Consider the following 26,926-nt stretch of genomic DNA (forward strand, 5'->3'; position numbering starts at 1 on the left):
AAGGGACTCTAATGCTGACATTGTTATGTTGCCCAGCGTACAGGTGATCTATACTCTGTGATATGCAAAAAACCAAAGCCAAGAAGAATTCAGCTAAGGAAAACAAAACACCAAAGCTTTGTATATTGAAGTTACCTCAGCCAAATGTGTGTGTGTACACATATAACTGTACACACACATACATGTATACATATGTCTATATAGTTTTTTTTTGTTTTGTGGTCTCACCCAGCAGTGCTCAGGGGCTATTCCTGCCTCAGTGCTCAGGAGTGAACCCCAGCAGTGTTCAGGTGACCATATGCAGTATCAGGAGTGGAATCAGGGTTGGTGACATTCAAGGCAAGTGCCTTACCTCCTTAACTATTTCTTCAGCCCCCTGTGTGTTTAGCTTTTGGGGTCACCACTGGAACTAGGGTCCTGCATGATACGAGTGGCTTTCCCAGGGTGCACTGCAAGGCTCCAAGCAGAGCTGGGGCTGGAGTTTCACTCTGTTCCATGCCCAAGTTTGAACAATCCTCAGGCTGCCCACCTCCTCTTAAGGCACCCTGATCATGCCGAGCAATCATGCCTCATCTCCAAGGAGTCGCAGCCCTGTCTTGACCTTGGGGGGATGGGAACTGAAGAGGATGAGCTCCCTGCCCACAGGTTGTGATGGGCGGAGCATGGGCACAGAGCTGGCCCTCTCTCTGGGCTCAGAGGCTTGAGCAAGCCCTTCCCCAGGGTCTTCATCCCTAAGGTAGCTCTGCTCACACGCATTTGCACTGTGCGTCGTGGGCTTGACCAACCACTGAGAGCAAGCTTGTGAGGCATCAGGCGAAGGCTCCAGTTTGTACTTGGTGTGTGGCAGTGGCCATGGTGGTTAGAGACACTGAATTCCATTATCTGCCTCCTTTTTTTCCAGCTGGGAGCCAAGAGCCAGAGATCTATAGCAGTGCCCTGTCCACATTCCCCTCTTCCTCAGTTGCAGGGGCAATCCCCAGCACCCACATCACTGGGTTTTTTATCTGGTCACGAAGTCCATCCTGCTCAGCCATGTAGAAGAGTCAGGATCCCTGGGAACAGCCTCAAGCCAAGGCTGGTGGGAAGCATTCAGTCACCCTTGGTGGCTGACTCTGGGGAATGGGGTCTCTACTGGGTCTGGAGTTCTGAGTGGGATTCCAGTGCTCACTGTGGAAGCTGGTCTGCCCAAGCACCATGCTCTCATGCTTCACCCTTCATTCTCTTTCACTATCACTTGTGACTTCAGGTGTCACCGTCCAGAGGAATAACCGGCTCTCAAATGCTTGTCCAGAGTTGGTTTCTGGGAACACTCAAAATGAAGATAAGGCAATACTTTTTGAGCTGAAAGCTAGGCTAATGGGTATCAGACTTTTGTGGATTTGCATCTTCCAGGATTCTATGAAAATGCAATGGGGTATGGTTTTAGGGATGTGACTTGGCCAATGGGAGGTGGGGCCCAAACCTGCATTCCTAACAAGTCCTTGGTGGCCTTCTCTACACACATTCTCAGCCTGTACTTCAGCCAGGGTTTGTCCCTCCAGCCAGGGCTGCTGAAATTACTTTGTAGGGAAAGGTCAGTGAGGGGCTGCCATCTAGAAGGGCTCCCTGGAAGAGGGGGTGGGCTTGGCACTCATCCCTGATGCAGATGGGAGGGGAGAAGTAGGGCTTGTTGGGATCTGATGTCACTCTGATGTGGGCAGGATGCTGGAGGTGACTCGTGCATACCCCGCGAGTGGACAGATGCCTACAGGCCACATGTGGGAGCTTCAGAAGGGCAGAAAGTCCCATTTTATCCCCAGCCACATCCTCTACTCTGGGAGGAAAACTCAGACTTCTCAGACTTTCTCTTGCTGCTCCTTCTCCAACTCCCTGTCCCCTCGCCTCCTGGTTTCCTACCACCCCTCCCTGGAGTCCCTTCTGGCCACCCCCAATCATGGCAGGAAACTCCACATCTGACCACCGGGTATGGGCACTGTCCTGGGGTGAACACGGAGCCCCTGGGTTTGACGGCGGCCAAATCCACAAGCACATTCACAGCAAAAACGGGATTGTTTGGGACGGACTCACACATCACATTTCCAGCACAGAATTAAAAAAAAAAAAAAAACCAAAAAAAAAAGCAGGCCCAGAAAGGCCAGCTGGTTGGTGTCCTTCCTCCAGGCTGTGAACACGGGGCGTGGGCGGAGCGGCATACTGGGCCCCATTCAGCCTCGTCTGTGCTGGGCTGAGCCGGGCACCCCGGGCTCACCCGGGCTCACCCCAGCCTGGAGCCTCGCACCCTCAGGGAGGAGGGGGTGCCTGCGCCTGAAGAACTGAACAGAAGCAAGATACCCCTGGAGTGGCGGTCTCCTGAACCCTCGTCTCTGAGCCTCAGGCTTCTCTCTTGGCAGTGCTTGTGTAAAGAAGCAAAGAACAAAGTTTCAGAGCACCCCCAGCAGCGCCCCGAGGCTGTCCATCCCCGACGCCCCCCTGCAGCACCCCCATTCTGTGTCAGAGGCTCACGCCCGGGTCTCTGCTCTATGGTTCCTCCCGCACCAGCAGGAGCTCACGTGTGTGTTCTGTTTCCCGGCCTCATGCCCCTTCACACCTTGAAGACCCTCAGAGGGGTTCACCAGGGCACGGTCACTCCGGTCGCCTGGGGCTTCCCCTCAACTTCCCCTGCAGGCGCCACAGCCCTGACACATCCACGCGGGTGCCAGCCCCGCTGCCCAGGCCAAAACGCCGCCTTCCACGGGGCTCCTTTGAGCCAGCCCGGCCAGGAGTGACAGACCTCATCTTCAGCATCACCCGACAGGGAGAACAGGCCGAGACACATCCAGGAGGCACAGAGGAAAGCTGGTGGGAGAGGAGGCGCAGGGGATGCGATCTGGGTGGGCCCCGAGAAATGCTGAGGCCAGTGAAGAGGGCACCTTGGAAGCAGAGGAGCAGGCACTGGAATGCGGCGGGACCGGGGTTCTGGGACCCCCCCAGAGGAAACTGTGGGGTTAACGATGCTGTGCAGACTGGAAGGATAGATACGGGGGAAATGGCGCTGGAAGGATAGATACTGGAAGGATAGATACGGGGGAGATGAGCGCCAAGGACCAGAAACTCCCCAGCCTGAGCAGTGACAGGAGCAAAGCAGAGCCTGAGGGGAGGCCGTGGGTCCTAACTGGGGGAATGACAGAATTACAGCTGCTTTTCTGAGTCTGGTGGCTTCTGGTGGTTTTGTGTGTGTGTGTGTGTATGTGTGTGTGTGTGTGTGTGTGTGTGTGTGTGTGTGTGTTTTAATACAGTGTTTTATTTATTTATTTATTTATTTTTAATTTTTTATGTTTTAGGTCTTTTTTTAATTGACTCACTGTGAAGTACAGTTACAGAGTTGTTCATGGTTGGGTTAGAGTCATACAATGTTCACAATGTTTCAATACCCATCTCTTCACCAGTGGACATTTCTTACCACCAATGTCCCCATTTCCCTCCTACCACTCTTCCCTTCTCTTGCCTCTATAGCAAGCACTCTTCTCTCTCTCTCTCTCTCTCTCTCTCTCTCTCTCTCTCTCTCTCTCTCTCTTTCTCTCTCTCTCACTCTCTCTCTTCCCCACCCACCCACCCCCAGTTTGCAATACAGGTACTGAAAGATTATCATGTATAGACAGAGAAGAGACCACCCTGACAATGTTAGTTGGCAATGATCACTCTGGATAAGAACTGAGTGCTGAAAGGAGGTGAAGGGATGTCGAGAAGGACGTATGAACATTACCGCTCTATGTCCTAAGCCTGGCCCAGTGAGAAGCTTTTGAGGGGAAGGGGGAGTGGACTGAAGTTCCCCAAAGAGACCTGGGTTTTTTCAAGAGATTTGTCTCATTTGAACTCCTGGACACTCACCATGAATACCTGGGGGCCTTTAATGATGCCTTCTGCATCTCGCTTGGCCCCCCCCAAACTTCATCAGCAGGCTGAGAGGGGCCCACTCTTGTTGGGGGTTGGGAACTCCTGGCCCACGAGACAGCTCTGTACGGGTCTGTTATCTGTCAAAGCTGCTGCTGCTGCTGACTTGGGGGTGACTGTGACTGAAGCCAGGCTAGCGCGAGTGCTGAGAAGGCAGCCCAGCTTCCTGGGAACGAGGTGCGCGGAGGCTGGGAAGAAGAGAGGTTTGGGGCTAAGGATAGACAAGCGGAACATGCCTGTATCTTCCCCACACTCTGGTCTCCCAGAGTGGGCTGGGTAGGGAGACACGTCTTGGACCCTGGGGTCAGTGAGAGCAGCAGCCACCGTCTCCCCTCATCTCATGTCTGAATACAGAGGGCAAGGCCAAGTCTGTGACTCTCAGGATTGGAAAGATCATCCAGGCTAGAAGATTCCCAGAGGCACTTTGTCCATCACCTCCTGCCACACTTCCAAAGATGGGGTGCAAGGAGGTCCCAGCACAGTCTCTAGCCCATGGCCACATGCTTGCCAGGGTCAGGAAGGATACGGGGCAAGATTCTTAGCTCCTCAGCCCTTGGTCCTTCCCTGGATGGCCTTGGAGTGGACAGAGGTCCTCAGACACATCCGGGAGCTTTGCTGGGTACAGGTCAGCTGGTTCTTCTGGGTGCCAACAGTCACTTGTGCCCCAAATGAGGATACTTCCCAAGCCAGGCAGGTAGTGTGGACAGGGAAAAGGAGTCAGACCATGTAGACAGGGAAAAGTGTGGGGAGCCACTGCCATGAAGGTCAGAGGAAGAGTACCCCTTGGAGAAATTGGGGGCCTTTCTTTCCCCACAGGAGGAAGGAAACGGCCCGGAAGAAGGGGAGAGTGCTGGGTGTGTGGTGGGACTCGTCCTTCAGGATTCAAACCCACTGGAGAGCTTCCCACTGGGTGAGAGTCCAGGGGTGTCCATTTCTCAGGACTTTGGGCTAAACTATACCCTCCTCTTCCCACAAGATGGTGAACCTCTAACCTGCAGCACCTGTGACTGGGACCTTATTTGAAATACTTGTGTGGGTAACAGACTTAAGATGAGGTCATGATAGCGGTCTGAGCCCCTTGTGACTAGTGACCCTCACGAAGGCACATGCAGAGGACAGCAGGAAGGCAAGAGCACACCACCTGCCAGGCAGGAAGCTCCAGGCCACCAGCAACAAGGAAAGACAGCCATTCCTCTCCTCACCCCCCCCTCCTGCTCCCCACCCCAGCCTCAGAAGCAACCACCCCCTGCAGGCTTCTTAGTGTTGGGTTTCAGAGCCCCAGATTCACAAGACACAATGCGTCTGTGGTTTCAGTCACCCACTTTGGGGTGCTCGGTAATAACAGCCACAGAAATGCAGCCCTCAGCATGAAGAAGAAGCAGAGAAATGAAGGTAGGCAGGAGTTGACTCGACGCCCCCATCTATCTGAACCAGAGCGCCGGAAGGTGACACGGGGCTGGGGTGAGGCTGGGAGAGGAGATTCCTCTGGGGATGGATGGGGCACACACTCACTGAGCCGAGGCACAAACCTGCACGGTGCTCACGGCAGAAAAGTGCGGAAATGCAGCAACCAGATGCTCTGATTGCGCCAATCACGAGAAGTTGTAAAACTACCCCGAAGAATTAACAGCCTCCGTACACGCTAACGACATCCATCATAAATTCGTCTTTAGTTTCTGTTATCATATCACTGTCTCTGGGGACCCCTGTCTTGTCATCATTTGCCCTTTATAATTTATTCATCTTGTTCTTGCCTGCATCCTTTCTACTTATCATTCATCTTTACAGTGGTACATAAAACTCGACGGATTCTTCCTCGGCAGGGCTGTCAGTGAGGGAGATGGACCCCTCAGAGCGGCCCAAGTAAAGTGGCTGGAAGCCCCAGCACCACCTCCTCGGGGGTCCAGAGAGATGGTTCGGGCAGAAGGACAAAGAGTGAAGAGAGACGGAAGGAGGAGAAGAAGTGCCCAAGAGAAAACTGAAAGAAGAAGGGAAATAAGATGGACAAGAGTTAGAGAAAGAAAGGGGTGTAAAGAGAAAAGAGGGAAAGAGACAGGTAGAGAAGGCGGAGTGATGAGGAGAAAGACAGCAGGAGGAAGCCAAGAAAGACCCACTCCGGGCTGAAATCTTTTAGAAATGCTCCTTCCGGGGCCCTCCAGAAGCTCAGGCAGCCTCTTCACACACAGGACCCTCAGGAGTTGCCTAGGGGTGAGGTGTGATGGCAGTGATGTAAGGGGCCCTGCGGATGGGACTTGGGGACAGGCAGAGAGGGTGCTGCCTTGCTCTGTGTTCTCAGCCTGCCAGAGGGAGGCCAGAAAACCCACTCTTTGGGTAGCGGATTGCAATGTCAGTGTTCTCCCAACTCCCGATTCTCCCCAGCCCCTGGACCAACCTCCTGCTAGCTGCATCCCCACCTCTGCATCCGCCCAGGTGGAGAGGCCTCTCTGCTTCCTGACAAGCCCAGAGCTGGCCACGGCTAGGCTTGGGTTATCCCTCGCCTGAGCCTGTCCCAGAGGCTCCATCTTTCTAACCTTGGAAGCAGATGGGCTCTTCCTGGCAGAGCCGAATCCCAAAGGCCCGGGGAGCTGGGCAGAAGCAGCAGGGCCTGCATGAGCGAACAGACTTCTCCCCAGAGGCCTGGGGGCACAGGCCAGACTCGTTGGGCCCTCACAGCGTCTGGTACAGAGGCGGTTCCCATCTGACCTCCTCGAGCCTCCTCCCAACTCTGGCCCCTCATGGAACAAAACCTCAGATCAGCTCCTGCACCCAACTCATCCTGGTCCCTCGAAGCTCCTAAAGCAACTGGTGATGCTGGGAGGAGGAGATGGGGGTACCCTGGGTTTGGGGAGCAGGTCCAGGGCTTATCCACGTTTGAACACTTCTTTAATGTGTGACTCTGAGACACACTCCTTAATCTCTCCACACTTGGGTCTCTTCTGGAGGAATGTCATCCCATATTCCTCATAGGGTAGAGACAGAATGAGAAATGAAGGTAATATGCTCAGGGCCTGCCCGCCAGATACCGACTGTGTAGTAAATACTCACTGTCACTAGAACAGGCCTCCCATGTGATACTAACGGGCTGTCGTTGGTGTTGGCGTGGAGCAGTGTGTGACTTCTGATGCCAAGTTGATGGACAACTTCAAGAGGGCAGGGGGCACAGTGTTTCTTACACCTGAGAATGGCTGGTATGGTGCCCTCTCAGACAGAGGTAATGCTTGTTGGAGTGAGAAAATGCCTCAAGTTGGTGCAAAGGAGAAGAGGGAGAAGAGACGGGGTGGGCTAAAGAGAGGTGGGGGACCAAGAAGGAAAGGAAAAGATAGAGAAAGGGGCGAGGGGTTAAAAAGGCAGCCCTCTGCCCGGGAGGCTGGCAGAAAACACTGCTCTGAAGAACCCCAGTGGGGCTTCCTGGTTTAGTGATCTCATCTTGCCATCACGCCAAACTCCAGAATGAGAATCCATTTGTGAACTGGCCCAGGGATGACTCCATCGGCCCTCCAAGGACTCCAGTTAGGCTGGTTTCCAAGAACACTGACCTCTGGATCCCACACACAGCATTGTGCTCTGGCCTCTCCTTGCCCCCCCAATCCCGACAGAACCCTGTTCTCGGTTGCCCAGCAAGGGTGGTGAGAGGGTGCAGCTGCTCCTGTCATTTGGTTGTTGGTGTCTGGGTGGTGGTCATGGGGGTGTGTGTATAGGAGAGAGGCAACAACGAGATTGTTTTCCCTGCTGGCACCAGCACCCTGGCTCTGTAACTTGGAAGCAGAGCCGGGCTGGCTGTGCTGTCCTCTCCCCTCTCCGCTCCCCTCTCCGTGAGAAAGTGCGGGGCTGATTTGAATGGATTGATTTGAATGGATTCTGAAATCTGGAAAGTGCCTAAATGACTGAGGAGACCAGTATTCCGGGTCCTGCTTTCAATTTCATTCTCTTTAGTCAGGTTTAGAGTGTGCTCACCTGGGCACATCCTGTGGTCACCCCAGACAAGAAGAGGTCCCTCCCTGCACCCCCCCCCCCACTCCCCTCCGCACCTCAACCCAAGAGGTGGTCACCAGCACTTCCCTCGCTGGCAGGGAGCAGCTCTTATTTGATTGCATGAGAACATTTTGCTCGGTCCTGTCCACACATTTGCTCGCGGCACACTTTCTCGGCTCTCAAAGGAGAGAACCAGCCCACACTAATAATGCCAGTTCTGCTTTCTGGAATCCAAATGACTCCACTTGAAAGCAGAATTTTATTGGGCCATTTTGTGTTTCATTTGTCTATCCCGTGAATGTGTGCGGGCACCACGTGCCCTGGTAGGTTCAATCAACAATCCCATCTTTTCTCCCTGCCCCTCTCCGCCCCCGTGGGCTGTGCCTGCCCCAAGAGCGGAGGCCTTTGAGACTCAGAGTTGCCCTGCGAGGCCTTTGAAGACAGGCTGGTGTTCCAGGCACCATGAGGGGACTCTGGCTCTGCCTCAGTCCTGCTCTTGGCCTCTCTCCTCCCCCCTCCCCCCTGCCCAAACACACAGCCACATTTCTTTTTTTGTCCTTTTCCCAAACTTGCCCAAGTTGTCTTTGTGATTTCAGAAAAATGCCACTGGATCTCCCAGTATGAAGGATTAGCACAGATTATGGGGAACAGTGTTAATTATCGGTGGAAGGGGGGCGGGCGCTTTGCTCCAATGTGCTACTGATTTCCCCTGGGCTTTTCTGCCTGGTAATAAGCCTTCTTTAATCTGGCAGGCCCCTTGGTGAGATCAGCACCACGGACAGTGGTATTGATTGCTTCTGAGAAACCATCACAGCTGCTCAACCAAATTACCTTTGATATGTGACCTTTAATGTAATTACTGCAGCATCAAAGTATTTCTATAAATTATTAAAGAACTAATACACTCCATCATTTAGCTATTCTATTATATGTAAAATAAACAACCACAAGTTAATGTTAGATCCCGAACAATCCACACTGGATACTAAAATTCTGCCGTCTCAGGCTTCTCCCCCTTCACAAATTCTCAGCCTTCCCTCCCCCTCCTCGCTGCTTTCCCATTTAATTTCCAGCCCTTCGCTATCATAGAACTCCCCAGCAATCTCTCTCGGGCTGATGAAGGGCCTCCCATAACGATGTGGTATTTTCTATTCCATTTGGGTGCCTCTGAAATATCTATCACAATCTCCCCCCAAAACAAAGTACCATAAACACTTTATTAATCAGCGCAAACCTTTCTCAGAAGCCTTTGATTATTTTACAATATGACTTTATGCTTCACACATAGCATGGGGCGACGTGGAGCATATTTCTGCCATCCTACAGAGGGCACCCAGAAAGTAATTACTATAATATATGTGCATGTAATCTCGCCGCTGAAAAACCAACTGGGGAACGGCCACCTTGCTGGAGCTGAGTGCCACACAAACCTCGCGCGGGCACCTGATTTCCATACATTTGCATGCGAGGGTCTGTTATTAAGATGACTCAGCCCTGCGCCTTGCAATCACAAATACTCAAAATGCAATACAAAGGTTTTCCTAATGGAAGGTCCTTCCCACCCCGAAGCTGGAGACGGATCTCGGATGCAAAGCTACCTTTTCTTGTCTGCTGCCTCCCTGCTTCGCCTTTCCCGCGTGGGGCCCCGTCCAGGCGGCGCGTGTTTACACACGGCTGGCTTGGTAAGAAGGTAAACATGCGTGTGTCCACACGGGTGAGCGTACATATCAAAAACTCGTGCTTTCTCGCACTGCCCACGGTCCAGGCTTCAACACGGTACTTGGAGGCGTTCTTTAAATGATACCCACCAACTCGCACCTCTTTCCATTTATCTCTCGGTGCCGTGGGAGCCGTATATCTCTCTCCTCCCCTCCCGCGCCCTCCGTCTCTCGGAACCCCCGGAGAGCCGGCGCAGACCCTTGACCCGAGGAACGCTTCTTATTTTATGGTGATGAACTAGCCTCGATAATAGCCCGGGCTGATATCACACCCAGTTAGGGGGGCCGTAAATTATTCTCTTCTCCCCCGCGCAGGAGCCATAAAGCAGGGGGTGCCGGGGAGGCGCGCTAGTTTATCAAAGAGCCGGGCTGGCTCCTTAAATAACCCCGGCTGAGCTCACTCGGTCCTGCCCCGCGCGCCCCGCGCCCCGGGACCGGCCGGCGGAGTCTCCCGTGCCGTGGTGGTGTGGGCGGAGGGGTGGGGAGCCCGACGGGGACCGGCTGCTCCCGGCTCCCGCCCGGCCCCGCGCGCCTTTCCCGGGGCGCGGGCTGCGCGGCCAGGCGGAGCCGCCGTCCAGCCCGGCCGCCCGGGGCGTCTGTCGCGTGCGGTGGCCGCGGGGTGGGGCGCGCGGGTCCCCGTCCCCGGCCCGTCCCCGAGTCGCCCCCTGTCGGCGCGGCGCGCGCTCGCGCCCCGGCGGGCGCCACTTACCCCGGGCAGCGTCTTCTGCTCGTGCAGCGCGCTCTGGGCCTTCAGCGCTGACTCACGCTCGCAGTAGGTGAGGAAGGCGCAGCCTGCGGGTGGGAAGAAGCGCAAGGGTCAGTGGGGCGCCCCCGGCCGCCGCCGCCGCCGCGCCCCGCCGCGCCCCACTCCTCCCCAGCTCCCGGGCCCTGCGCCCCACCTCCCGTGCGCGCCCCGTCGCCGCCCTCCCCGGGCGCGTCCCTGCCGAGGCTACTTGACTGCTTCGGTGATGCTCTCCCACTCCGAGTCCCCATCCCAGCCCGTCCCCTCTCCTGCGTGTCTCTTAGGTTCCCCCTCTCGTTCTCGTGTCCCCCACCCCGCCCTGCCCGCGCCTACCTGGCACGTGAGCTTCACCCCGGTTCTGCCCCAGCCTCCCAGCGCTCTTGGCCCTCACCCCAGGTTTCTTTTTCTTTTCTTTTTTCTGGCTCTTTGGGTCACACCCGGCAATGCACAGGGATTACTCCTGGCTCATGCACTCAGGAGTTACTCCTGGCAGTGCTCGGGGGACCATATGGGATGCTGGGAATCAAACCTGGTTCAGCCGCGTGCAAGGCAAACGCCCTATCCGCTGTGGTATCGCTCCAGTCCCTAGCCAAGGTTTCTTCCTCTGGCCCCTACCGAGAGAGGGCTGAGGTTGGCCCGGCGGCGGTGATGGAGAGACCCTATGAATAAAGGTCCCTTCCGTGTGCCCATCCAGGCCGTCCCCACAAAGTGAAGGGTCTGCTCACGTGTACCCCGATCTTGACACTCCTTTCAGGCACGGGACTTGTCCCACCCTTGTGCCAAGCTGGCCTTTATTGTCTGTATGGCCATAAAGTTTGAACCCCGTCCTGCCCAGTCCCCTGGGGCGCCGTGCCTTCCCCCATCCCACCTCAGTTCTCTCATTGAGAGATCTGGACCGTTAGGCGCTCTGTGACCCTTGAAGGCAGCACAGCACAGGCACCCGCCTGCGACTTGCTGAGGCAAAGACCTGGAGTGTCCTCACTATACAGGGCAGGGGCCCCTGGTCACCTGCAGAGGCCCCCAGCAGTGGACAGCAGCCTGCAGAGTGCGTAGGGGCCTGGTTATCTCCTCGCTTCCCTCTGTCCTGGACTACCTGACATGACCCCTCCCCACAATATCTTCCTTCCTTCAGAAGCGCCTTCACCTGCCCTGCAGCTTCTCCCACTCCACAGCAGTCAATCCCCATCCATGTGTCAAGAATCAAATCAAGCCCCTCCTCCTCCAGGCAGCCCTCCCTGACTCCACTGACCCATCTCAATACACCTCCTTCCTTGACCACCGCAGCTGAGCCATATGGTCATTCTCATGACCACTTGCTAGCCCTCTCCTGAGTGGTGCCTATGTGGCTGAGTCTGGTTGAGGCCCAGGAAGGAGGCAGGTAGCTAGTTTCCACACCAGCCCTGCACTGGGCTTCGGCTGAGCACCACCTTCTCGGGGTACCATGTGACCCCTGCAACTCCTTCACCAACACGTGAAAATTCCCTCCTCTTGCCATTTTGAACCTGGTCCTGCCCTTTCCCTGCTGTCAGTAAGGTGGACCGGGAGCTGTGTGTGAGGGGAACAGAAACGTGGAGCGAAGGAAGCAAGGGGGAGAACCCAGGGAGACAGAAATCCCAGCAACCTCTCTGCTCCCGGGGACCCCCCGCCTTTCCCCAGGAGCTGCTGCCTCCTGTCCAGACCCCCGCAGCGGCCTCTTCCTGTTCAACCCCTCCTGGTCCTGTGACGGTTATTGATGGAGACTGGGAGGGGTGGGGGGGGCTGAAATGAAGAGCGGCCAGAGGCCCCGTGACGTCCTCGAGCGTGCTGCCGCCGGCCTCTCTCGGGGCCTCATTCCCTGTGTCCCCCCTTGGCCTTGTCCTCAGCCTGTGCCTGCAACTGGGAGGCAGCCACTGTCTCGGCAGCACGCAGGCAAGCCAGCTGGGGACAAGGTCAGGGCAGCGACAGGGGGAAGGAGGAGGGGAGGAAGGGGAGCAGGAGAGGGAGGAGGAGGGGGAGGAAGAGAACTGAGGAGAGGGAGGAAGGGGAGGAAAGGGAGCAGGAGAGGGAGGGGAGGGGAGGAGGGAGAACAGAGGAGAGGGAGGAGGTGGAGAGGGAGGAAGGGGAGCAGAAGAGGGAGGAGGAGGGGGAGGAAGGGAACTGAGGAGAGGGAGGAAGGGGAGGAAGGGGAACAGGAGAGGGAGGGGTCGGGGAGGAGAGAAAGAAGAGGAGGAAGGAGGAGGCGGAGGGAGGAGAAAAGGGAGGGGAAGGAGGGAGGAGGAAAGAGGGGTGGGAAAGGACTCGTACATTTCGTGGCACAGAGCAAAGATTCCAGGAGAAACTCGACTCGGTTGCTTTGTGCACTTCCAGGACTTTCAGAGAGTTCGGGCTTTGCTGCTGTTGGTGTTGTTTAGGCTCCTCGCTCTGTTCCGTCATGAACCAGAATCTTCCAGAGACCTCCAGATTCTGTGTGCCTTCCCTGGCATCTTTACCGTGGCCTCAACCCTCTCTGTGCTTCCTCAAACTCACTTGCTGGTGGCACCTTGCCTGGGGGCCTCCTCTGCTAGACCTCCGGCCCCACAGCCTGTTTCACTGCCTTCAGGTTCCTGCAGAAGTGGGACTGTAGCCCTCACTGACGCTGATTTACTGCGCCCCACCTCCACCCCCCCCCCCCCCCAGACACTCATACACTGACTCCTTGTCCTGTATGCTGTTCGTTCTCTCTGGCTCCGCTTACCCTTGACTTCGGAATACTAAATACAGGTTTTCCCCCATCACCCAGAAATAGAGCCTTTTTTTTTTGGTTTTGTTTTTTGAATCTTTTGTAAACTTGAAGTTAAAGCTTGAACTTAAACCTAGCCTAAAGCAAGGATGCAGGCACTATGCAAGGAGCTGGAAACTCTTCTGAGCATTCTCAGACCCCCAAATACCTGCAGTCATACCCAAAGCCCAGAAAACCTCAGGGAACACACACAAGCCCGTAAGAGCAGGAGAGGCCTGCTGAACACGCAGCCTGTTTCTTGGGAAGCACTCAGGGGGACCCCCCTCTCTGTTGCCAGGGTGCAGCGCTGGCCCCAGACCAACATGCTGAGTGGGAGCCCACAGGAAGCAGAAATCTGCTTTGGGTTTCTTTCCGTTTGAGGACACAGGTGGAAATGCCAGTGTGAGAAAAGCAAGGTGACATCAGGAACTTTTTGAAAGTGTGGAGGATGACGGCAGTACTTTCATTGTTTCCTTTTGAACAAGACCAGGTGGTGCTGGGGGACCCACTTCTGGTGTGGCAGGGGGGTCACACAGTGTCGGGACTGAACCCTGCCCACCGCCCTCCGTGCAAAGCATGTGCTCTGTCCCTTCGTGCCACCTGCCTGCTCTGGCACCTGTTTCTTGGACCAGCTCAGGGGCCAGCTGGGGGCTTGGTCTCTCAGGGCCCGGAGCAGGAATCCAGCGCACATCCGGGAGGGACTGTGACTCGCACACTTTGGCTCCTTCGGGGAAGACACAAACCAGTGCTCAGAGCCTGCCGGCATCTGACCGACCCCCTGCAGCCACTGGGGCACTCTGGGCTTCTGCACAGGGCAGGGCACGGGTGTGTGTGTGCGCACGCTCTAGTCCCCAAGGCCTCCTGGATCCACTCTCTCAGTGTCATGCCCTCCCTAGTCAATTGATTACCCTCCCTCAGAGTCCCATTCCAGAGGGGGCCCGCTACCTACAGACCCTCCCCTGCCAGGCCTCCGGGTGCCTTCCTCAGGACCCATTTCTCGCCTGTGCCATTCCCTAGGGCTGGCAGGGAGCAGCCTCTATGGGGCCGACAGAGGACACCCCCAGCCTGTCTCAGTCCATCTCTGGGTATGGGGGCGCTCTCTGAGAGAGGAGTAGTTCTGCCACCTCCTCCAGGAAGGCAACACAGCTACTCCTGGGATGAGGAAGGCAGCGTGGAGTCCAGGGGACTGAGGTGAGGGTCAAGGTGGTCAGGAGAGGATAGTCCCCAAGCCTTACCCATCGGGTTCACCCTGGATCCTGATGTTCAGGGCAAGAGTCCTGCACACAGCTCCCACCCTTAGGAAAGCTGGCCTTGACTTCCTGTTGCTCACCGTCTCTCCCCAGGGTCCTCACGAGAGCACCTTGACTTCCTGCTGCTCTCACCTCCTCTCCCCAGAGCCCTGAGGAGCGCTCCTGGGCTCCTGGGCGCCTGGGGAATGGGCTGGGCTTGGCAGTGGCTTGTCTGCGAGTTTTGCTCGCCCAGGATACGCTGAGGGGTCCCTAGAGACTATGAAGCCCCCAGGGAACCTACAGTCTGGCTGGGAAGGGATTCTCTCAGGGAGCTGCAGGGCGTGGCAGAGAGTCTCACCGGCCAGGGTCCCAGAAAGAAGCCGTTGCTGGGACAGAGCAGGTGAGACGGTCTCCCAGGCTCCCCTCCCGAAGCTAACCTGGCTGGCCGAGTGGAAGAGTGAGCAAAGGTGCTACCTGAAGTTTCCTCGGCGTCTGGATGATTGTGTTTACTTACTGGGTTCTTGGGGGAAGGTTGGTTCTGGGGGGCAAACTGGCTGAGCTAAGGGTTGTCTCCGTGCTTTGCGCTCTGGGGTAGTGCTCAGGTGTCCACACGCAGTGCTGGGAATGGACCCAGGATCTTGTTCTTAACCCATGGAATAATTCGCAGCAATTAAAAAGAATGAAATGGTCCCCAAGGTACATGGGGTGCAAAGCGCCTCGTGAGGCTACCCCAGGCTATGAACTCTGCGACTTCTCCAGGCCCTGCAACCTGCATTTATACCACAGGCAAGGTCTAGGTGGGGCGGGGCCCCCCTTTCCCTGTGTGCCAAGAGGGAGCCCGGACAGTGCGGGCTGGGAGTTAGCGCCGTTTCCTTGACCTCCTTTGGGTTTTGCTTGACATAGTTAGACCCAGAATGTACTCACAATGAGTTTGAAAGAAAAGAAAATCTTTGCTGAAAGAGGAGTGTGAGATATCAAGGGTGGGGGGGCGGGCGGAGGGGGGGTGGAAGTGGCTGAGCCGCATGTTGGTTTCCAATGAGGTCCGCCTGCTGCAGCTTTGGCCATGCCATAACGCAACATGACTGCGACAGCACGTTTGATCAATAACAATCTTTAAAGCAAAAACCAAAGCAGGAGCCGGAGCCAACCTGGGTTCCATCCCGACACCACGTAAACCAAACCAAATGAACAAAAGACCCCAAACAACCCCGAGGACGCGGGCCGGGCCCACAGCCCATTTTTGAGGAGTGAGTTTCCCGGTGAGTTTTCCCTGAGCCCATGGTCCCTGGTGGATCCTGTTCGCCTCCTCAGCTGGCGACACGTGGCCGGCTTGGGGAGCAGGAGAGCACAGCCTCGGAGTGGGCTGAACTCAGCTCCCTCCAGCCACGTGCCCAGCAGAGTCGCCGTTTTCCACGGCCCCCTCTGCTGAACCGGCCAGTTGAGCCCACGAGGACCAGGACCTGGCAGAGCAGAAGGGTCGTGGGAGTGGGACAGAGCAATGGCCAATGGCATGCTTGGGGGAGGGTCACACTGGCATGTTGCTGTCAGCAGGGCATTGCCTGGCCCCCCCCCCCACGCCTCTCCTCTGCACTCAGTTCTGCACTGAACGCTGGACACTGGCCCCTGCCCATACACCCTGGCACTGACATCCGGCCCTTCCCACCCACCAGGCTCTGTGCCCCTTGTAGGCACCGGTTTCCGGTCTGAATAGACACTGTGGGGGGGCGCTGACTGTCTTCTCAGATGAAGGCCAAGCTCCGAGTGCTAATGTGGGTGGGGGACGGAAACCAGGACGAACTAGGGCCCTGGAGAGATTGCAGGGAGCACTGGGGACGGGAGGAGGGGGGGAGGGGAAGGAAGGCTTGTGGTGTGACCAGGATGACGGCCCTGTGAGGGAAGGCTGAGCGGGCAGAGCCAGGCTGGCGTGGAGACGGGCACAAGCATCCTTGCTTAGCAGGCAGGCGGCCCTGGAAGGGGTGGGGGTGGGGGTGGGGAGCTGATTCCTGGGGAGGGAGGAGGGTGCCCTCCCCCTCTCCCGGGGAGGGGGTGGGGGAGAAGCAGAGCACAACAGAATTAATTGCACAGAAGAGAAGGCAGGAATGTATGGAGCCCCCGTGGGCCGGGATAAAGGGCCCCTGTCACTGTGAAGTGAAGAAAGTGCAATTTTCTGCCCAGCCCGGAAGGGTGCTGGAGCCTGGGGTGTCATTGTCACAGAGCAGAGACCCTGATGGTTCCCTGCTCCCAGCCCTGACGGCCTTTGGCTTCCTTCTAACTGGGTCACAGGACCAGCCAGGGGAAGGGGGTCCTAGGATAGGAAGGCCGGGGCCTTAATAAAACATCCCCTGCTCAAGGCCTGCATGGAGCCGGCCCGAGGAGGCTGGGGGAAGTCAGGGTATGGGAACGGGGTGGGGAAGCAAGAGAAGGGAGCAGGAAACCCAGCAAGCTGGCAGCCCTGAGCGCCAAGGCGGGGCCTCCTTAGTGTGATTTTAGGGGAGCCTCCTGTACCCCAGCCTGCCTGTTGTTCTGCCGAGACAGCGCCTGGAGCTGCATCCTCGGAGCATCATTCTGTCGCGTGGGTTTCCATGCCAGGATACGCCTAAGAATCACTTGGCAGGGGCTGGAGCGATAGCACAGCGGGTAGGGGCATTTGCCTTGCACGCGGCCGACCCGGGTTCGATTCCCAGAATCCCATATGGTCCCTCGAGTACCACCAGGAGTAATTCCTGAGTGCAGAGCCAGGAGTAACCCCTGTGCATCGCTGGGTGTGACCCAAAAAGCAAAAAAAAAAAAAATCACTTGGCAGATGTCAAAAGAGATGTGGGTCCCACCGTGGGGGAGCTGGGGCCAGGCCCTGGGAGTGGACAGAGAGAGGAAGGGGGTGCGGGGATGGTGGCCAGCCCCCTGGAAAGGAAGGGGTCTGTGGCTACCTCTGTGTCCTCATTCAGCCGCCGTCCCCACTGGGCGGGCAGGCAGGCCTCCCTGGGGCCTTGGGGGAGCAGACGCCCTCCTCCTCCCCGTGGGAAGTCAGCCCGGGCACGTCGCCCTCCTCTTCTGGGCCATCTCTCACCATCGGGCCTGCCCGGAGCGGCACCTCCTGCCCCGAGACTGACCTCCATGACCCAGCTGCCCTTCAGGGAAGGCCACCAGGATCTCACCATCCTCAGGCCCTCTGTGGCCACTGCCCCTGGTCCACCCCCAGCTGAGCCTCCCTATCTAATCCCTGAGAAAGACAGCAGGGCCTGGGCACAATGGGAGAAGATGGCAGGCCCCATCCCACCCCCAGGGGCCCATCTCTCTTTTTTTAGGGGGGGCTGGGGGCCCACACTGGTCAGGGCTCAGGGATTGATCCCAGTTCTGCACTCAGAGATCACTCCTGGTGGGCTTGGGGGATCCTATGGGATGCCGGGGATCAAACCTGGGATAGCCGCTTATAAGGCAAGTGCCCTACCCACAGTACTATCTCTCCAGCCCCTGCCTTCCTTATTTGAGGTCCATGCATCCTTCAAGAAGTGAAGGAGTCTTGCCTCTTACAGAAAGTCCTCCCAGACTGCACAGCCCCCAACATCTCTCAAAGCCCTGAGTCCTCTCAGCTGGCTGTTAGAACCTGCGTCTTTGTCTACTTGCATTTATGCGTTTGCCCACGTTAAATGCTCTGCCCCAGGAGCTGCTTCCTGCAGGATCCCCTTCTCTAGGACTGGCATGATGAAGTGCAGGAGTTTCTGGACTGTTCTCTGCCCTTAGCTGGAGGACCGTGCACTGAGGTCCAGTGAGCGAGGGGCCTGGGGAAGTACATTCCCTCCACGGCAGCAGGAACCCCCTCGAAGAAGAGGAGCAGGGGTGTGGTCGGAAGCGTTACCAGCAGGAGGGGACCATGGATAAATGGGGCCCTCTGAGCCCTTCTCTGGGGTCAGCTCTGCCGTCCTGCGTCCACTGTCACAAGGGGAAAGGCCAGAGGAGAGCAGGTGCCCAGGGACTTGGATTTCCTGATTGCAGCGGACCAAACCCTGCTCACGGGAATGAATATCTCATCCTTGTCTCAGCCCCCTGCCCTCCGTGACCATGGGCAAGATGCCCAGAGCTCAAGGGAGGGGTGCCATCTCTCCAGCCCTGCCAAGGAAAGGGGAGAGCCGTCCACTGCTCTGTCTCCCACTCTGGGCATGGGGCAGGGCCCCGTAGGTGGAGTCTAAAGGCCCTAGTTGGTCTTCTGGGAGGATGGAGGGGCCAGAGGGAGCCTTGACTAAGGGTCTCTCCCTGCCATTCCCCTGGGCTCCACCCTCGGTGCTGGAAATCTCCGATAGTGCCACAGCCTCTCCCCTTCCCGTGCAGTGTCCTCCTCAGCCAGCCGGAGCTGGGGCCTGCGTGAGGCTCCGGAGGTGAGGACTGGTCCAGAAAAGGTCCCGCCCAGGATAGGTCCGTGCTGCTGTGTTGGCACATTGGCTGGCCACTGTTCCGACAGCCCAGAGATCAGGCCTGCACCCCTTCTCTGGGCCGTCAGCTCTCGTGGGGCCCCGGAGAGTGGGGAGTGCTCCCTCTCTCTCATGGGTGCTCTCACCTGGCACGGGCTGTCACGCCCCAGCTCTGCACCCTCCGAGCACCAGGCTCTGAGCAGCTGAGCTCCATATCCTGGCCCTGGCCCTGAACCTGTGACCTGCCTCCATGGTGGGACGGAGACCTATGGGCTGGGTTTGGCTCCTCTCACCACCCCCCTTCCCCTTCTACCTCCACCAATGGTGTGTCCTAGGGGAGGAGTGCCGGGGGGAGCTCATCTCCCCGCGCAGTCAAGCTGGGGCCTGCTGAGACCTTGAGGTCCCCACTGGGCCTCAAGCATCTGAGCCCCACTGCATTGGGGGGGTGCCTTCTCCAGCCTCCAAGCTGGCTGCCGGCTCCTCTGCAGAGACCGGATCTGAGCCTCCAGCACAGATTTTATTTTGTCTTCTGTTTTATTGATTTATCATTGGTTAACAGCCGCGGAGACTGGGTTGGAAATGTTCCTGGGGGCCTCTGTAGCACAGGGGATCCCAGGACTGAAAAATGAACCCCTTATTTTTGGGGGTGAGAGGACATTCACTCACGGCCAGCAGTGCTCGGGGTTCTCTGGGGCTCTGCACTCGGGAGTGACCCCCGGCTGTGCTTGGGGGACCATACATGGTGAGAGGTGACAAGCCGGCGGGTGCTTCCGGCTGGCCTGGGCGGGTCAGTAAGGGCTTCCTATTTTCTAAATTTCTTCCAACAGGGCCACGCGTCATGAAGCTCGGATTGACAGGGTGCAGGCAGGGTGTGTGGATGGGCTCCTCCATGGTCCCCGCGGTCTGGAAAGCAGGCTACCTCCCTGAGCGCCGGCACCATCGGACCCTGGCCTCTCCCTTGCCCCCTGATGGGGACTGTGCATCCTCACAGTCTCTGTGCGTGGGGATGACGCAGGTAGGACCTGAGTTTCTGAGGGTCCCGTCCTTTGCTGGGGTTGGTCCAGGGGGGATACAGGAACTCCTTGTTGCATTGCACAGAATCCCCCTGACTGGAGCCGCTAAATCAAAACAGGGCGATTTTTTTTCTTTTAGGAAGAAGTCTCTGGCACTTGTAGAGGGAAGCCAGGGGGAGCCCCTCATTGACTCTGTAGCTCTTTGGCCCCCCAGTTTGATACGGCCTTTGGTGACCCCCTGAAACAGCTCTCACCCTTATAATGTTACTGAAGGCCCAGGGAGGTCCATCCATCTGGCCCCCTTTCTCCCCTGGAAGGAGCGAGCACAGTTGAAAGGCAGCAACTGTATCTGTCCCCGTGTCTCAGTCCCCCCCCATCACACAGGTACCTGTCACCTCTGCTTCTGTCCCCCTCCCCATCTTATACCTCATCCCACAAGTCATCCTCGGTGCCCAAGATCATGCTGATTCTCGTCCCCGCCAGCCCTCCAGGTACCAGTGTCTGCACACACACAAGGCACTCACTCCACCACTAGCCTGCTACTCTCACCTCTGGGACCACAGTTCTGGAGACCGTCTCTCCTCTTGCTCCCCCTACCATGTGTGCTGGGTGATAGGCTCAGAGGGAGGAGGGGAGCACGCACACCTGGGCTCCCAGGCCTTGGCAGGGGAGGTGAATTAATCGCATCTCTTTCTCCTCCGGCTCCTTTCTACCAGGCTCTAATTCACTTAAAGCACACACACAAAATAGAAGCACACCAACCAAGAAATTCCAACCTCAGCATCCCAGACAGGCTATTTGAAAAGACCAATAGCCAGGAGTCCCATATTGCAGGATCAATGTTTGGAAAATGTGATTTTCTTTTTAAAAGCAGAAAAACAATCTCACACAGTCCCGGCCAGCCATGGTCCAGCTCCGGTGGAGGGTGTCCCTTGCTCTCGGCTGCTGGAGCCACTCTGCGGGCCGGGCGTGGGGCTTCACCCAGCATCAATAAGAGAGTTCAATCACAGGCATTTAGCAATATCTAGCCTGAGGGCTGTGGCAGGAAGGAGTCTGCAGACATGAGGAGGGTGCTGGTCTCGGGGACTTACTCCCTCCACCTGCTGAGCCTTGGCAGAGATCTCAGTCACATTAAATAAAAAAACAAAAAACAAAAAACACTGTAGCAGAGAAATAAGTAGAGTGCCAGGACATTTGCATGTGGCTGACCCAGCACCACATGTGGTGCCTCGCAGGAGTGATTCCCACCAGGAGTGATTCCTGAGTGCAGAACTAGGACTAAGCCCTGAGCACTACCGAATGTGACCCCCAAATCATTGTAATGTAGTTACAATTACTGTGTTTTTTTTGGCTTTTTCTTGGGGGCACACCTAGCGATGCACAGGGGTTACTCCTGGCTCTGCACTCAGGAATTACTCCTGGCGGTGCTCAGGGAACCATATGGGATGCTGGGAATCGAACCCAGGTCGGCCGCGTGCAAGGTAAATACCCTACCCACTGTGCTATCGCTCCAGCCCCAGTTACAGTGACTTCTTATGGTTTTGATGTGCTAAGTTACTGTATCTTCACTACCACCAACATGTCTATGAGCCAAACGACATAAGGACACTTGGAGCTTGCTCTTTATCCCCTTCCCAACCCCCCACTTCCTGCTTGGCAACTTCAGTTCTGTAATTGAGAGCCAAGGGTTTGGCATCATTCAGTTCTATTCCCTTGTTTGTTTGTTCGTTTATTTGCGTTCCCATGCACATCACCGGTGAGTGAGATCATCCAGTGTTTGTCCTTCTGCCTCGGACTCACTTTGCTTCACGTGATGCCCTCCAGTTCCACCCAGGTTGGATCAAGATTTCATGTTTCCTTATAGCTGCATACTATCCCATTAATCTGTTGTTGGCTCTGTGGCTGTTCCCATCTCCTGTCAACGGTACTTACTGTTGCAGTGAACATGGGAGTGCATATGTCTTTCCAAGTCAATGCGTTTGTGTCTGGGGGGGAGATGAGAAACGGAATCTCTGCGTTGGATGCACAGGCTGCTCTTGCCTGGCCACTGTCCGTACGTCTGTACTGTTTTCCATAGAAACGGAGTCAGGTGACATTCTCACTGGTAGTAAATCATTTGCTCTTAAAAAATTTTACTTCTGTTTGTATTTTTTTTTGGCCACACCCTGTGGTGCTCAGAGCTACAGATCTGTGGACTCTGCACTCATGGATCACTCCTGGGGGAATGTAGGGGCCCTTCCGAGGTGCTAGGGATTGAACGGGGTCAGCTGCACACAAGGTAAGAGCCACACCCACTGTCCTATGTCTCAGCCCCAGCTCATTCCCATTTTAAGGGAGCGAGGCCCCCTTTGCTTTAGAGTTTACTGACCCCAGGCCTGGGAAGGGTGTGAGCCGCTGAGAGACAGCCTTCATCCGTGGATGCCTACAAGGAGTGTCCAAAGTGGGGGAGAGGCAGCTGACAAGTAACCAGGAAAGACAATGGAATTCACTGATTCCCTCACTGGCTGGTTCCCAGGACTCACAGAACTGTGGGATTGGGCCTGGGAATACTGTCACCTGCACAAGGAATGGAGGATTTTCATGTGCTCATTTCCGTTCATGGGAAGCCACAATATGCCAGAAGATGAGAGGGGGCTGGGATAAGCGTGTTTGGGAAGACTGGTGATGCGGCCTTGGTGGGGGCCGGTTGTCACCCATGAAAAGAGCAAACCCCGAGTTTAGGCTGTCCTTTCTGTGTGCTTTTCTCATTGAAGATCTAAACTCTGAACTCATGCTACAGTTATGGCTTGCTTGCTGAGTTCCCCTCACCTGAGCGCCCTCCCCCCCCCCCCCCGGGCTCTGCGAGGAGGAAACTCCCCTCTGCTGGATGTGGGAAACTCAGGGCGCCTTGAAGAAAGGACGTGCTGGGGAAGGGCCCTGCATGGACGGCAGAGTGGTGTGGGCAGCTGAGGGGGATGGTTCGGCAGAGGTTTAGACGCCGAGCCTAGGCAGGCACCGGCCCCTCAGGACAGCTTTCTCAATTCTCTGACTTTCCCACGGTCCGTCTGTTCTTCTTTCCTCTTCCTTCTCCCTTCATTACTCCTCTTTCCTAAAAACATTTTTGTGGTGACGGGAACCCATCCCAGGGCCTCACTCAAGAAAGACACGCGCTCTAGCACTGAGCACAGCTGAGTCCACCGCTCCCCTCTTTCCTTCCTATTCCCTCCTTCTCCCTCTCTTCTCTCCTCCTCTCCTCCTCTCCTCTCCTCCTCTCCTCTCCTCTCCTCTCCTCTCCTCTCCTCTCCTCTCCTCTCCTCTCCTCTCCTCTCCTCTCCTCTCCTCTCCTCTCCTCTCCTCCCTTCCTTCCTTCCTTCCTTCCTTCCTTCCTTCCTTCCTTCCTTCCTTCCTTCCTTCCTTCCTTCCTTCCTTCCTTCCTTCCTTCCTTCCTTCCTTCCTTCTTTCCTTCCCTTGCCCTCCCTCTATCCCTCCTTCCTTCCTTTCCAGGTCATGATCAGAGCTCCCTCTTCTGACTTGTCCATCTACTCAATTTTTATCCAGACTACTCCACGACACACCATTCTATCCAGCTCTAAACATCGGCAACTTCTGACCTCCTGGTCCTTTCTCTAGCCGGCTGGTTTATCTGGGGAAGCCGCTGAACCTTTGTGGCCTGACTTCTCTTTGATTTTTTGTTTGTTTGTTTTTGAGGGGGTGTTGGGGTCACACCTGTGGTGCTCAGGACTTACTCCTGGCTGTGCTCAAGGATCACTCCTCTGTGATGCCAGGGACGGAAACTGGATGGGCCCTGCTTGGGGTCAGCTCTCTCTGGCCCCTGACTGTGTTTGTCAGCAGGCCACTGGCTCCAAGGACAGGCCCGCTGCGTGGGGAGGTGGCTCTCAGAAAGCTCCTGCATCAGCCGGCCTCTCCTCCTGGCTCTCAGACTCCTTCCGTGGGAAAAAGGGTTAATGGCTCTGACCTGCTGGGGTCATGGGCATCTGGGAGACTCAGATCTAGGACAGAGCAAGGGCCGGACTCTTGTTGTCATTGTTGGTGCAGCAGTAGGGACAAGAGGCTCAAGATTCCTGCATTGGGAAGTGTTGCGTTGACTCTGGCACTGTCTGGGGGAGTTTTTCCCGGGCATGGGACCCGCACCCGAGGTAATGGGCAGCCCTGAGCCAGGGCGAAGGCACCCCTGCAGTTTGCCAGCCCAGCCCTGGTCTGCATGCAGAGTGGGGGATGCTAATGGTGTGTCTACCTGGAGATCTAATATGCTAATGACAGGTAGGGACTTGAGTGACAGAGCTGGCGTCCTGCTTCCCCAAAGGGGCACTGTGGTGTCAATTGTTTCTTTAGAAAGAGGAATTGTCAAACCTGGCAGTGTAAGCTGGGAGGTTTGGGGGGAGGAGGGGTGGGGTGTCACTCAGGAGCCCCGGAGGACCCTGTGACAGGGAGAGGAAGCCGGGCAGTGGAGTGAGGAGTGCAGGGGAGAGGAGGAGGAATCCTCCAACCCGGAGGGGAGGGATGGAGTGGAGCACTCGGTGTCTCCAGGGGAGGACTCAGCTCCGGGGCAGGCTGGTGTGGTGACGGGAAGTGCCGGGTGAGCACAGATACTGGTTTGGAACTGTAATGCCAGCCGGAGGTCTTGAGGCAGCCTCTGGATGGGCAAAACTACAGACTCCAGCATGTCTCTGAGTCTCTCCTGACCCCAGTCTCCTCTTCCGTGAAATGGGTTTGCGAATCCTGCCCACCAGTATGTGCAGGTCTTTGGACATACTTCTCTATGTGTGCGAGTGAGCGAGTGAGCGAGTGAATGAGGGGGGTGAGAGGTCTGTGAGAGCAGCAAAGGGACAGGCCCAGGGGGAGGGGATTATATCCAGGCCACATAGCCAGGGGTGGGGGAGAACTTGAACTCCAGTGACTTGGGTGGGAGAGCCCGGAGCACCCATCGGAGAAGGAGGAGGTAGCAAGACGATGCTGTGAGTGGGGATCAGTGTAGGAGACCCCAGGAAATGCACAGGCAGCAGGTAGAGGCAGCAGGTAGAGGTCTGGAGAAGTCAGGGCCCGAGGGGTGGGCCGGGAACCTTCCGGAGGCAGAGGGCGGCGTCCTGGGCCTGCTGGAGGCGGGGAGAGGATCGGGGGTCCTCTCCAGAGGCCTCGCGAGTGTGCTCTGGCTTACGTGCCTTTCAGTAGTGCGGCCCAGGGGCTTGGAGCCTGGGCACTGCACCCTTTCCTCTCACTCCCTCGTTTTTACTTCTTCCTTTTCTCCTGCACTAAGGGGCCGGGGTAGGTGGGCTACGAGGGTCGGGGGAGGCACAGGCTCAGCCTCTGCAGGCGAGCGTCGGGGTGCAGCAGCCTCGCCAGCCCCCCACGTACCCCGAGCCACCCCGAGCCGCCTGCTTTCCACGGCGGGTCTATATATAGCGCTCGCGAGGCACACTCTGGAATTGGATTTGATGTAGCCCTCTGGACTCCAGCTAACTTTTGGGGAGTAGTTTTCTTGGGAGCCTGCCAGTCCAATTCCTCCCTCATGAACACTAATTACTGCACAGACCTTCGCCGTGAAATCGGTGCCGGAGCCATTTCCATCCAGGCCGCTCTCCAAGATGAAATTTTTCTACTGGGAACCGACAGCCGCAAATAAACCTACCATCTACTTAGCAACGGAGAGCGGAGAGCGAGAGCTGGAGGAGGTGGGGAGGTGGCGGGGGGAGGTAGGGTAGGGGGGGTGCTGGGAGAGGGAGAGAGCCAGGCAGGCGAGGGGGCTGGGCCCGGCTGCTTCCCCTGTTTCCGCTCTGGAGTTTTCAGAAAGGGTGGTGTCAGGGATATCTGGGAAGGAGGGACGGGATGGGTGACAGGGACCACACGGTGCCCTGGGCAAAGGGGCAGCTGGAAGACTTGCTCTGAGCTGCTTCCGCTTGGGCCGGATCCCACGGTTTTGGTCCTGAGTCCCTCCTTCTCGGCTGCTGCCACCCACCCCCTGGCCCCCCCAGGCCTGACTAGAGCAGACACAGTAGATCTGGCCTTGTTGGCATGGCCGAGTGCCCCCTCAGCAGCCAGCGCCCTGGCGCCTCACCCCCTGTGCCACCATACATCTCCCTTGATCCTTCTAGAAGGCGTCAGCCCCCTCTGTCGGGGACTCCAGAGGGAAGGGGAGCTCATGGCACGGGGGTGCTTATGGAGGGAGGGTCCCTACCTCCTGCCTGGTACCTGGGCTCCTCCAACGGACTCAGGGCTCAGAGGAGGTTTGTGGGCGCTGCCAAGGCAGGACGATGCATGGCTCGGGGGGGCCCTCAGCCCCCCAGCCAGGCCTGTGGTTCCAGCTAATGGTCACTGCTGTGCTTCGTGTCTCTGGGGGACTCCGGGCGGGGCCTGCTGCCCGGCCTCAGAGGTCAGTCCTGTCCTAGAAGTGCTCCCGTCCAAGCACAGGCTCTGTCCCCCGGGAGGCTGCTGGAGACGCAGGCCGGCCAGCCTGCTCTCATGACCACTGGCCATGTGCCAGGCTCCTCGACTCAAGCCAGTGGAGCCAGCGTGGCCTCAACGCCTGCAGGGGCCGTGGCGTGCTCTGCCCAACAGGCCCAGCGGGCAGAAGTGGGGTCCCTCCGGGGTCCCTCCCCTGGCAGAGCCCCCTCTGCTCGCTGTCCCTCACCATGTGCCCAGAGACCCTCCGCTCGGGGTATCAGCCCACAAGTCCCCTCCTGCAGAGGCCCCAGCATCTGCCCCGGGAAACCCCAGGATGGGCCACTCCCCTCCTCCAAGAGGCTGAATGACATCTAGGGACTGCTCTGCCACTCAAGCTTGGTGAGTCATTTTAGTTTTGAGTCTCTGTTTCTCCACCCATCGAATGGGCACAACAGTGCCCGCCTTAGTTTCTTGGCCCAGCTGTGTGGGATGGACAAGGGAGAGCTGAGGGCAACCTGAATGTCCATGGTCTCAGAGGCCCCTGACCCACGGACCCTGCTTCCTGCCAGCCCCAGACTTTCCCGGCCTGCACCCCCATCTGGGTGGAGGAATGAGGGCACGGCTCCAGTTTGCTTTCTCTCAGGAAGCAAGCAGGCTGGCGGGCAGCACACAGGGGCTGGCACACAGGTTCTGGGCGAGAAGCGGGTAGGATGCCCTGGGAGAGTTTTCTCTTGCAAGGCATAAAGAGAATGGGTTCATGACAGGGGACAAGCGCCTTCCTTCTCTGGGTGCCTGTGGCAA

The 26,926-nt window shown here is 57.1% G+C and overlaps 1 protein-coding gene across 50 annotated transcripts in view; it reads right to left on the reverse strand.

The window, feature by feature from the left end:
• Window positions 1-26,926, reverse strand: part of CELF4 (CUGBP Elav-like family member 4) — a 272,313-nt gene that overhangs the window by 184,174 nt on the left and 61,213 nt on the right. For all 50 annotated transcript variants that reach the window (XM_055125365.1, XM_055125368.1, XM_055125364.1 and 47 more), the window contains exon 2: window positions 10,330-10,412. In XM_055125365.1, the coding sequence (XP_054981340.1) occupies window positions 10,330-10,412 (83 nt within the window). The remainder of the gene's footprint in view (window positions 1-10,329; window positions 10,413-26,926) is intronic.

Source organism: Sorex araneus, chromosome 2 (assembly GCF_027595985.1).
Source record: "Sorex araneus isolate mSorAra2 chromosome 2, mSorAra2.pri, whole genome shotgun sequence".
NCBI lineage: Eukaryota > Metazoa > Chordata > Mammalia > Eulipotyphla > Soricidae > Sorex > Sorex araneus.